Source organism: Oryzias latipes, chromosome 8 (assembly GCF_002234675.1).
Source record: "Oryzias latipes chromosome 8, ASM223467v1".
Classification (NCBI taxonomy): domain Eukaryota; kingdom Metazoa; phylum Chordata; class Actinopteri; order Beloniformes; family Adrianichthyidae; genus Oryzias; species Oryzias latipes.
Genome location: NC_019866.2, coordinates 4,192,935 through 4,203,665, shown reverse-complemented (window position 1 = coordinate 4,203,665; position 10,731 = coordinate 4,192,935). Strand labels below are relative to the sequence as shown.

The following is a 10,731-nucleotide window of genomic DNA, read 5'->3' as shown; positions in this document are numbered from 1 at the left end:
CATTCAGAATTTTTTATCTAATCCCAATTTTTTTTCCTTTCTAAACTGAAGTATGGCTGTCTGGGAATGTTACTGTTAGGAAAACTGGCTTAAAGGTTTTCCGTTCACATCTTGTTCAGAGCAGAATCAAAGATTGTCGACATTGTGTCCAAACACACAACTGTTCAATATGTCTGAGGAGCAGCAGCTCCTTAACTTGAAGTCGTTCACTCGTCGCTTCAGCATTTTGGCTAAAATAGTCAATAGCATTCAATGAAATCAGTATTGACATGATTTTCAAACCTCTGAAAACATGAAATACAAATTAAACCTCGGAGATCTAAAAGAGGGACATTCAAAACAAGTTTTATACAGTTATTTAATCTAAGTGTCTACAAAACTGTCAACTTACAAATGTTTAAAAAAGGTAAAAAAGACATTAAAAAACAAGCGTAACTGGTTAGTTTATAATCAGAAACTAGTGTTCCATGTTATCACAGTCAAATCCAGCAACAGAGGTGCAGAAAACAATGAAATAAAACCCTTTAATCAAAGTATTACACACTGCTCCACAGGTTAATTTCTGGAGATGAAAAATAGATATTAATAGATGTTACACACTTCACTATAGTGAACGTGTGAAGATTCAATTTTAAGTTTCTATTCAAATATGAAGGTCTCCTTGACATTTTCTTCACCGCGCTACCTGCTCATGCTTGTCGCTGCTCTCCAGCTGCAGGCAGAGCAGAGTGACCCGCTGACATTTACAAACTCATCTGGCTCAGAGTGATCAAACTCAGAGGAGAAACACCTCCAAACGTCCCAGCGGGCGCTTAGCTGTCTGCCCTATGTGAGCCCTATTTGGGGTTTTTGCAAAATAAAAGCAACTTTGATGACAGATTTCACAAACCAAACTGCAGTCGGCACTCCAAACTGTGTAAGTAATATGCAGCTAGATTGCTGCATGATTGAATTGTCAATAGTGTATTATACAAGTGAAAAAAACTTTAAGGCAGGTGAGGTTTTCATCTAATCTTCAAAAACAAGGCACCAAAGTTCAGGTGGAGGTGTGAGCCATCAAATTAAGCATTAGACCCAGACTGGCAGATAAAGAAGCGCAGATAACTCACTCAGCTGATGCATTATGATAACAAAAAAAAGGATGAGTTTCAGGTTGTTGTGATGCAAATGAAAAGAAAGCATGAAAGCTGCTGTGAGATTTACTGCTGCGAGCAGTAACACAATTTAAATTATGAGGCAAATGACAAAACAAAGAAAAACAAAAGGTTTTTTTTTTCTTGTATGAAGGAGAAAACTCCTTTTTTTATTGAAGCACACAGAAAAAGTTAAATGGTAATGAGATGAGGTGCGATGAGGAAACTTAAATAAATGTGCGGATTTAGCATCTGCATCTCTCCCAAATGAAAATTCCCAATGGAGATGGTTGTGCGGATTTTCTTCTTGCGCTTTTGGTCCAGCAGGTTTGATCTTTAGAAGTCGGGACGGTCTTTCTTCAGTTTGCTGTAGTCCATGTTTACAGCGAAGAACTGGGAAGAAAAAGAACAAATTTGGCTTAAACACAAACGCAAGAAGCTAAAGTCATAGTGAACTCAAATCCCACGAAACTGTCTTGAAAAATGCTGCAGAGCAAATGAATAATCACATAAACATGAATCCTAATTGTTCTCACTCTTTGTATTTGCATATTTATTTTTAAAAACCTGTGTTGCAATCAAGACAAAATGGTTAATGACTTTAAAAGATTTGTTTCCTCTGGCCAGCATTAACTAGCTTATGGGCTTTCATTAGTTAATTTGAAAGACTTATCCACAGCTCTGCAGCACCGCTGGCAGAGATCCACACACCGACACGGAATGAAACCGCTTAACGCCTCTTTCAGAGAGACCGACAAGTGAAAAGTTTAGCGGTTTCCACCAAAAACCCTGAGACACACCTTGTACTGATCAGTCGGGCCGAGTTTGTTCCAAGGCTCGGGGTTGTTCTTGCGGTCCCAACTAAAAAAACGGAGGAACAGAAATGATTAAAGAAAGGTTAAAGCTGGACAGATCTTAACACACACAGAAGAAGATCATTGTTCAACTCAAAATGAGGATACTTTATTTCCCAAGATCTTTTATTTTAGCAGAAAAGTCATCTTTATCATGACGATCTAATCCAATAAAATTAATTTTTAACACCTTTTATCTTGACAAACGACATCTAATGAATCATAAAAGTTGTTAATATTTACACATAAATAAATCAAATGTTTATTTGAAACTTGTGACCGCAAAAGCTCCTTCATTCCAAGAAATGACTTAAATCTTAGCGAGGACGTGCTCTGAAAGCCTAAATGGAAGCCTGAACATCGTAATTGTGACTGGCATTAATTTAAATATATATTTAAAGGTGAAATACATCCAGTTGCATTTAAATTCCTACCTGACATCAGGATTTCTCAAGCCCAATCGAGCCAGGTACAGCATGGACATGGCGGCGCCTCCCCCAATGAAGAAGAAGAGGGGGATCAGCTGTGCATAAAAAGCAAGGAACATTAGGTGAGCATCATGTGATGGAGCTTTTCACCACAGAAACCAATGTTGTCACAACACCACATGGACAAAGACTTGTGAAACTCGAGCTTCGTCCTTGAGAAAAGCATCTTAGTGTGTAGATGAGTGTGTTTAAACCAAATACATAGCGTCAAATGACAGAAAAACCCAACAATAGTTAAAACATTATATATTTATGAAATTTTTTTAACCTGACAATATTTTAGCAATAATTAAGAGAGCAAATTATTAGCAGAGTCGGGGGTTTCTCTAGTACGATTGGTAAAATACTCGCGACACATTCAAGGAATGTATAAAAACTAAAACCCCAGAAATGTTTATTAAAACATTTTACATTGCATCTATTTAAACTGAATAGATTTCATTGTTTTAAAGTTAAGTAACCCCTCGTAACAAGCTCGCTAAAGCCAGAATCGCTACGGAATTAACTAAGCTAGGCTACATTAGCCACAAAAATTCGCTCTTTCGGTTTTTCCTATTAGCATCAATACCGACAAGCGGGACGTTAACTTACCGCCGGGTGGTTTCGTAGCTGTTTGCGGATTGTAACGAGCATTATGTTGCCCGTACAGATTGGTTTGTGTAGAAATAAACCGATTATAACCTCACACACCAAAACGCTGCGCAGCGTAATCTGCGAGATTTCGCGGAAGAAGGCCAAGGAGGAATGATTGGGATGCCACACAAATGCCTGAAAAAAAAGGCAATTTTTTTATTATTATTATTGTAAATATTTTTTTATGAGGCACGCAATATAATGTCATTCATTATTCTTGTCCTCAGAAAAATATAGTTCATTCATACACTTTAACATTAATCTAATATTAGGCGTTTTGGTTTTTTTTTTACATTTTACGCTGGCACGCGACGATGGCCCAAAAAAATTCTCCCCTTTAGAAAATGATTGCTTAAGAATACAAATTGGTGTTAAATAGTTTGTGTACCTATTGTTAAGTACATTGTTCAAGTGCTAATCTGTTTTATATAATATTTAAAAACTTTTTTTAAACTTATTTTTCTTTAATTTAGTTTATCTTTACAATCCTCAAAGTTGATGTTATTGCTTCATGTTTTGGCTGAATCTTTAGGATAGTATAGATTAGTATGTCCTTCATGTAAGCTCCATCATGAAGCTGTAGAAACAGTGACATGATGGAGATAAGAGGCAGTAAACTGCCAGTTCATCTCATCTGTGCTTGATGGCGTCAGCAGGGGTCGCTGTTGCTTTCAGCATCATTCTGCAATAGTTTATTTAGCTCAAATGTTTGTCTCTTTTGTTTAAAGCATATTTTTGTTCAAAAAAATAAGAATTGTGCAGTTGCTTTAAAGAAACTGTACAGTAAATACTTACAGTGACGAGAGTAAACGGAAACATCATAGCATAGTGATAGCAATATTTTACAACAAAACTACTAAAAAAAATGTCATGTTATGGCATTGTTTTGCTTTTAGTTTAATGAAAATTGTGTCTGATTTAGATACGAAAGCAGAAAAACCTGGGAAAAAATGAAAATATGCCATTTAGCAAAGAAAAAAAGAAGAAGAAGAGCTCCTGCTAGATAAATGGAGGGAAAAATAGCAGACAGAGATGATTTGAACGCAGGAAAAGGATGCTGAAAGGCCAAGGAAAGACGCCTAGAGGGAGACCAAAGAGGACATTCATGGGTGTAGAGATGAGGATTGTCGGTGAGAGTGAGGAGGAAGCTGAGGATAAATTACATGGAAGCAGACTATCTACTGTGGTGACTCCAAGGGAAACCAGCCAACAGGCAAAGAAGACAAACCAGAGGCAGAAATATCGAAGACTGCAGTTTATCTTACTAAAACTTTGTATTGGTCATAGTTACCAGGTCCATTTAGTGATGGAGTAATGGATTCATAAAGTTCATCCCCAGTCTTAAATTGCTGTTTCACAGCTCAATGATGTTTAAAGCCCTTTACATTGCACATAAAGTTATGGAACTGATAAATGACATTAAACCAGTTAAAATTTAGAATTACAACTGATATGAAAACCCAAGAAGAAGCACAATGACAAAAGGATTATAACCATTTCCCTTTTTTATAGTGTGTTATTTTTAACTTGTACAAAATAAAAATAATAATTGCAAAAGACAAAACCAACACATTTTAAATGATAGTACAGTCAATGGATGAAAACTGACAATCATAATTATTTATTGGCAAAACATTTGGATTTTACTTCACTTTGAAGATCTTTGAATTTGTTCCATTTAATGTCCACTTGCAGAGAAATGGGTTTAATAAAGAAATGCAGGATTTTCCGCTTGCATCAGTTCGTTTTTGTCCATGAAATCTCATTTTTTGTTTGAGGTTCAATGGTCGACTCTGGCCTTGATCCAATGTGTATTTCATTTCTTCAAACATCCACGGCACATAAAAGCTACAGTTCAAAACGGCGGCCGCTCAGTTTTAAATACAGCTGAGGATATTTAGAGGATTCCCGGCGCGGACAGTTCATCTGAACAGGACACCCCCTAAAACACTGACTGTTTCGATGAGATGCCTCAATGCATCGTCTTTTTAGGGGTTTTCCCAAATTTAGCATCCAACCCGAGACCTGAGGGGCGAGCAGACATAAACATGTGGTTACTGTCAACGTCAACTTTAAGAGGATGGATTTTAGGAGGAAAAAAAAAAAAAAAACTCACCGAGGAACACGAGGACAGTGCCGATCCACTGCATCGAACTCATGACGTTCCCGAACAAAATAACCGAACCGAGAATTGTGAAGAACTTCCGTGTGGTGGTGACGATGGAGCAGGTCAGAGGCCCAAAGTACACCACCGTCATGAAAATGAACGTCTGGGAAAGACATCAAAGTCATATTGAGATTTCCTTTTTTTTCCCCAAAGGTATTCTCATTTAAAAACTTTCATTACAGCACATTATTTTGTTTCGACAAATGTATTCAGAACCCATATAAAAGCAAGCTACAATGACCAAATCAGTTCTTCCTCTGCGTTACCTACCTGGCCTAAAGCGCTGGTCAGTCCGAACAGAAGAATATTGTAAAAGATGGTCGGGTGGCGCTCCGCAAAACTCAGGAAGTCCCAAACCTCCCCCGTCCACAGAACCGCTGAGGACAAAAGACGCATGACATCAAAAAACAGCTGTGGCTGATGATGAGGCTACTTTTAATTCAGTCCCGTCTGTGGCTCCACTGCAAGGACCACCTTCAGCTCTACAGCACCACCCAGCGGTTAAACAGAAAACTACACATGAGGATATGGGCTAACTTTGGAAAGAAGTGGACAAAGAGGTTGTTGGAGGCTTTATGTGCCGTTTATCACTATACATTTAGATATCCCAAAGACACACATGCTTATTAAGACCCTAAGGTTTTCTATATAAAGCTATAAATAAGAAATTCTTAATATTTTTCATCAAAAATGTCCCCTAAAATTTTTAAATTGGTAGCTTTTAACAACTATAAGTTTTGAAAAACGACTCAGAAGAAAATTTCAAAAATGTTATTTATTTTTATGTAAATTCCTGTTTTTTTCTGCATCCTTAGGGTTAGGGTCAGATTCTGCACACTCAGCTAGTGATGATTCAATTTGACTGAATTAAGACTTTAAGTAAACCTCAGAACTCAATCTACATCTTGATGAAACAATAAACTGTTGAGTTATAATCTTTTGAATCTCAAATGTCCTCCCAAAAAGATTTCATGTTACTCCTTTCCACTCCAACCCAATGAGCAAAGATTCGGATATTTTTGGAAATATTTTGGGTGCAACAGAAATAGTGTTACTTTTCATGTTGTCAGCATGAAAGTGCCACTCCGATCATCTTTTGATCTACTGTTAAAGCTTTCCCAGTGATCTTTTAATCATGATTAGGCTGTTTTTAGCCAAAATGTAAAACACTGTCATTTTCTAGAACATCATTTCTGCAGAGCAGCAGGAGTTCAATAGAGATTCGCCTCTGAGTTCTGGGCGGGACTGTTGGTGCGGATCAACCCCACCCCGTTTCCCATCAACAAGGACTAAGCTATCCGTTTACATACTCTCCCGCTAGCTTACAGCTCCCCACAGCCTTGCCGAACATAACCGGTACGACAAAAATGTCGAGCCATCCAGCCGTACAGCTTGGAGTCGGACTCCAGCTCAGACGGGGAAAACAAAGACGCACACGGATCTATTTGTCCACATGTGGCTGCATCAGAATGGAGCAGAGCAGGGAGCTTTTGGCCCCGCCCAGCATATTTTCAATGTCAGAAATAAGTTATATTTGAGCTGCATCTTTTCGTCTGCCTCCCATTCACAGCTGTTTTGATAAGAAATATTCAGAAATGCAATTTTAAGTTTAATTTTCTTTACAATATATCCTCCATCATCAGAAAAAAAGCCACAAATAGATGTTAAAACACCAAACCCCCCCCCCTTTTTTTTAATCAGAGTGGGTCTTTAAATTCTGAAAGACCTGAGTGATAAAGGAAAAGGACAACCAGTCTGGTTCATTTTGAGAATTTTAAAGTTTTCTTTGTATTTGAATTTGTTATGGTAAATGGCGTATACTTATATAGCGCTTTTCTACCCACAAGGCCCAAAGCGCTTTACAGTCACGCACACACATTTACACACTGGTGGCGGCTCCGCTGCCGAACACAGCCCTACCAGAGGCAAGGTGGGCTTACCCAAAGACGCATCGACTCATGGGCGTGCAAGGCGGGAATCGAACCTGCAATATTACGATCATGGGTCGACCGCCCTACCGCTGCACCACGGCCGCCCCACATTATTGTACTTTAGCATTTGACAAAGACAAGCAGAGTAAAGTTAAGGATTTAAAATGTTATGTTTTTATCTCTGCAGTCCCAGACACAATGTAATGTGGAGCCAAAATGAAGAAAAGCAAAGAACCCAATCAGATTCTCAGCAGAAGGTTCTGACAACATCTGGACGGAATTATTACAAAAAACAGAGAGAAATCTGACAAAAACATAAACTACCAAAGAAATAAACTGAAAAGGACGTTTTCTCCTCCCATTAAGGATGGACCAATATGTCATAGATATCACAAGAAGCCTCCCGTTTGTTGGTTTCAGGATAAATTCACTTATCCTCAAGAAATGAGGTGAAATATTGAGTAAGACAGAGGACTTTACAGCAACTACAAGTCATTTTAAAATAACAGGGCAGCAGATTGACTCTTCAGTCCACCCCTACAGCCTGGCAGTGCTTAACTTAAAAAGACTCATCATTAAATCTGAATGGTTTCTGTGCTTGGCTCTCCGACGCGTCATAGAAGCTTCTCCGTTCATCCCTTTGATGTTTCTTATCTCTACAGATAACACTCTGCTTTGACTGAATTGATGAGGTTTGGCTCCTCGGTAAACTGTTCTCCCATTTTCTGCCTCAAACACAAAAGTTACCGCTTTTGTTTTTTATGAACCATGAACTCCCGTTAGATACGACATCAAAGTAAACGCGGATCCCCGGCTTCGTCTCAGCGTGTCAACGAGAAAGAGGTTTTTTTGATAAAACAACCCACGGCAAATACAGCATTCAGTGTAGGGACATTATGAGTCCATCGCTGCTGAGTTTTCTGAAACCAGCATCAGCGACTTACCAAACCCGAGAATGAGAGTGGACCACACGTTGATGTTCAGCATCATGTGATTGGCTCCCGTTTGGAAGCGAGCCCTCATGTGGTCCTGTGCCACGCCCGTCAACCCGTCCAGAGTCAGCGAGACCAACTTAAATAAAGAGAAGGCACACAGCAAGGATCACACAGCTGTTAGAGCTAAAGCGTTCAGGTCTCCAGATCCCACCATCACTCACCAACAGAATCTCTCCGAAGCCAAAGATATGATCGTCCACAGCAGCCGTGCTCTTGTTGGGCTTATAGAGGAACAGAGCGACCCCGGTCACAATCAGCAACACACACAGATACTTAGCCAGCGGATATCTCTTCCTTAGTATGGTCACACCAAGAATCATCACTGTAACAAGACACGAAAGAAAAAAACCTTCATCTGTAGACGTCCATTCGTGAATAAAATCACCCTGAAAATGACGCACACACATGTAAAATATACCGGAGGACACAATAGAGTTTGAACGGCTGAAACATAATCTCACACAAAGTCTGACTCTCCCTATGAAAAAGAAAAAAACCTCAAGATTATTCTGAGCTGAACTGTTAGCACGCATTTAAAAACAAATCTTTTGTGTCTTTCCACAATGACAGACAGAAAACCTTAAAGGCTCTTAACAGTCTGATATGTTGTGAGCTACAATAACAAAATTGCAGTTTGTTGTTAAGCGTTTCATAATCTCTCTAAAAAAGGATTTAAACCTGAAAAAACAACAGGATTGAAGTCCTGATCATTGATTTCATATTGATCTTTTTCGTAAATGACCATGGTATGAGCGGGATGATGCCCCTCCAGGTGTGCATCATTAGACATCAACAGACTTTGGGGAAAGAAAAGATTAACGCAATAAAAAAAATTGAAAAAGCTAAAATATCTGTAATTAATTAATCTCGAATGATGCGATAATTTGACACCCCTACAGCTAATCTACTTATTCTCTATTTGTTGTCTCATTATGTCTTAAATACAAAGTAAGGAAAGTCGCTCATCCTTCACCAAACCGTAAGAGCAGTTTACACTCTAATCTTATTTTTATATATATATGTTATTACACAGACTTACCCGGTATGGGCTTGCAGGATTTTCCCAATACCTAAAAGACAACACTTTTTTTTTTAGAAAATGAGCATAAAGAACTGATGAATTATAAGCCCACACCCCTCTAAAGCTAAGATAATAAGTCTGTGTTTAAATGGCTTACTTGTGTGGGGTAATTGACAAACTGCAGGGCAGAGTTACTGGACACCATGGCTCCAACATAAGAAAGGGAACACAGGCCGTAGAGCCAGCTTTTAGTGGGATCTGGTTTAGAGCCCTCGAAAACCTGTATCACTGGAGAAGAAGGATAAAAAAAGGAGAACTAGTTTTATTTAGGATGGAGATCAGACAAAGTTTACATTAACGTCCCATTCTCTGGTTTGGATGGTTTGGTCTGTTCCGTGCATACTTACAGATCCTTGCAAACACAGCGTTGATTATGCACTGGATGAAAACCAAAGTGCGAGCATATCTGAACTTCTCATGGCCATAGTCCCCGCGTGTGCTGCAAAAAGAAGAGTTTGGGGGAGAAATCAGTGAAAATACAGATGAAGCGGAGTGTCTTCATCAGGAAGTTTGAAGGAGCAGTGATGCTCTAGAAATGATCTATCATGCTTTTTATTCAACAAGGACAGCAGGACAGTCTTTTTAGTTAGCAGCTGTGTGTCTTAAACTTAAACTGAAGGTGTTTCATAACATCTTAAGAGATTATGAAACCTTACATGATCTTTTTTAACTTGGCAAACGACCCTTTTTTCAGCTACATAAAAGAAAACCTCGACGGTTTGTTTACATTCTTGGTTCAAACTTGTGCTGACAACAATCGCGCTGTGAACAGATAAAGCCAGTTTTTACAGCTCCGACTTACTTACATTGTCTCCTGTAGGATTCCGTAGTAAAAATAACAAACGAAGACTCCAAAGAAGCAAACGATGAACCTGATCCTCATGTTGTCCCACAGCGAGGCGGGCTTCCCCGCTCCCTTTCCCGCAGCCATAGCGTCCCCCACCAGCCCGGGTATGCTAACAGACACCGCTCCGCTTCCGGCGCCTCTGGCACCAGCCTCTCGCTCCACTATATAGCCGATGTTACGAGCCTGGAAATGGCGCTCGCTTGTCCAAGTTAGTTAGTGGCGGGTTTTCCCGTTGCTGAATGTTTTTGCTTGAAAAAAAAAAACAGTAGGCACGGGAGCCAATACCTGTAGTACTACAGTCAGTGGAGATAATCGTCTATTAAATACAACGCCATGTAAGTCTATGTGGGCATTACTATGATTTTGAATACAATTCGACTAAGTATTTAAGGCGAATTTAACCGGTCTTTAGTTTGAAAAAAAGTGTCACAGCAGACAATTCATCTCCTGTAATATTATCACCGGAATTGGTGTAATAAAGAACTTAATAAGTGTCCTCTGCTGCGCCTGAACAAATAGATTAATCTAAAAAATCGTTCAGCAATAAATACCAACTTAACATTATCATTTAAACTCTTAACATTACAACAAAAATACTAAAA

At 39.0% G+C, this 10,731-nt stretch overlaps 2 protein-coding genes across 2 annotated transcripts; both read right to left on the bottom strand.

Moving 5' to 3' along the window:
- Window positions 1–1,266: 1,266 nt before the first annotated feature.
- LOC101155111 (cytochrome c oxidase subunit NDUFA4) lies at window positions 1,267–3,226 on the bottom strand. Its single transcript, XM_004071194.4, has 4 exons — window positions 3,067–3,226; window positions 2,422–2,510; window positions 1,934–1,994; window positions 1,267–1,526 (listed from the first exon to the last, which is right to left on the bottom strand). The coding sequence occupies exons 1-4, from the start codon at window positions 3,106–3,108 to the stop codon at window positions 1,470–1,472; spliced, it is 249 nt and encodes an 82-aa protein (XP_004071242.1). The 5' UTR covers window positions 3,109–3,226; the 3' UTR covers window positions 1,267–1,469.
- Window positions 3,227–4,348: 1,122 nt separating this feature from the next.
- Window positions 4,349–10,617, bottom strand: slc35b1 (solute carrier family 35 member B1). The gene is made up of 9 exons (XM_004071193.3): window positions 10,089–10,617; window positions 9,630–9,721; window positions 9,380–9,510; window positions 9,241–9,271; window positions 8,363–8,523; window positions 8,151–8,277; window positions 5,546–5,652; window positions 5,225–5,378; window positions 4,349–5,133 (listed from the first exon to the last, which is right to left on the bottom strand). The coding sequence occupies exons 1-9, from the start codon at window positions 10,211–10,213 to the stop codon at window positions 5,081–5,083; spliced, it is 981 nt and encodes a 326-aa protein (XP_004071241.1). The 5' UTR covers window positions 10,214–10,617; the 3' UTR covers window positions 4,349–5,080.
- Window positions 10,618–10,731: the final 114 nt, after the last annotated feature.

What these genes read in the sequence shown, in the direction of transcription:
- LOC101155111 (XM_004071194.4), bottom strand. Translation starts at nt 3,108, where the DNA reads ATGCTCGTTACAATCCGCAAACAGCTACGAAACCACCCGGCG. An exon ending in AGCTACGAAACCACCCGGCG is followed by an intron (nt 2,511 to 3,066) that starts GTAAGTTAACGT and finishes TTTTATGCACAG; the next exon opens with CTGATCCCCCTCTTCTTCTT. An exon ending in TTGAGAAATCCTGATGTCAG is followed by an intron (nt 1,995 to 2,421) that starts GTAGGAATTTAA and finishes CCGTTTTTTTAG; the next exon opens with TTGGGACCGCAAGAACAACC.
- slc35b1 (XM_004071193.3), bottom strand. Translation starts at nt 10,213, where the DNA reads ATGGCTGCGGGAAAGGGAGCGGGGAAGCCCGCCTCGCTGTGGGACAAC. An exon ending in GCTTCGGAGAGATTCTGTTG is followed by an intron (nt 8,278 to 8,362) that starts GTGAGTGATGGT and finishes TCTTTATTTAAG; the next exon opens with TTGGTCTCGCTGACTCTGGA. An exon ending in CACTCTCATTCTCGGGTTTG is followed by an intron (nt 5,653 to 8,150) that starts GTAAGTCGCTGA and finishes TTTTGTCCTCAG; the next exon opens with CGGTTCTGTGGACGGGGGAG.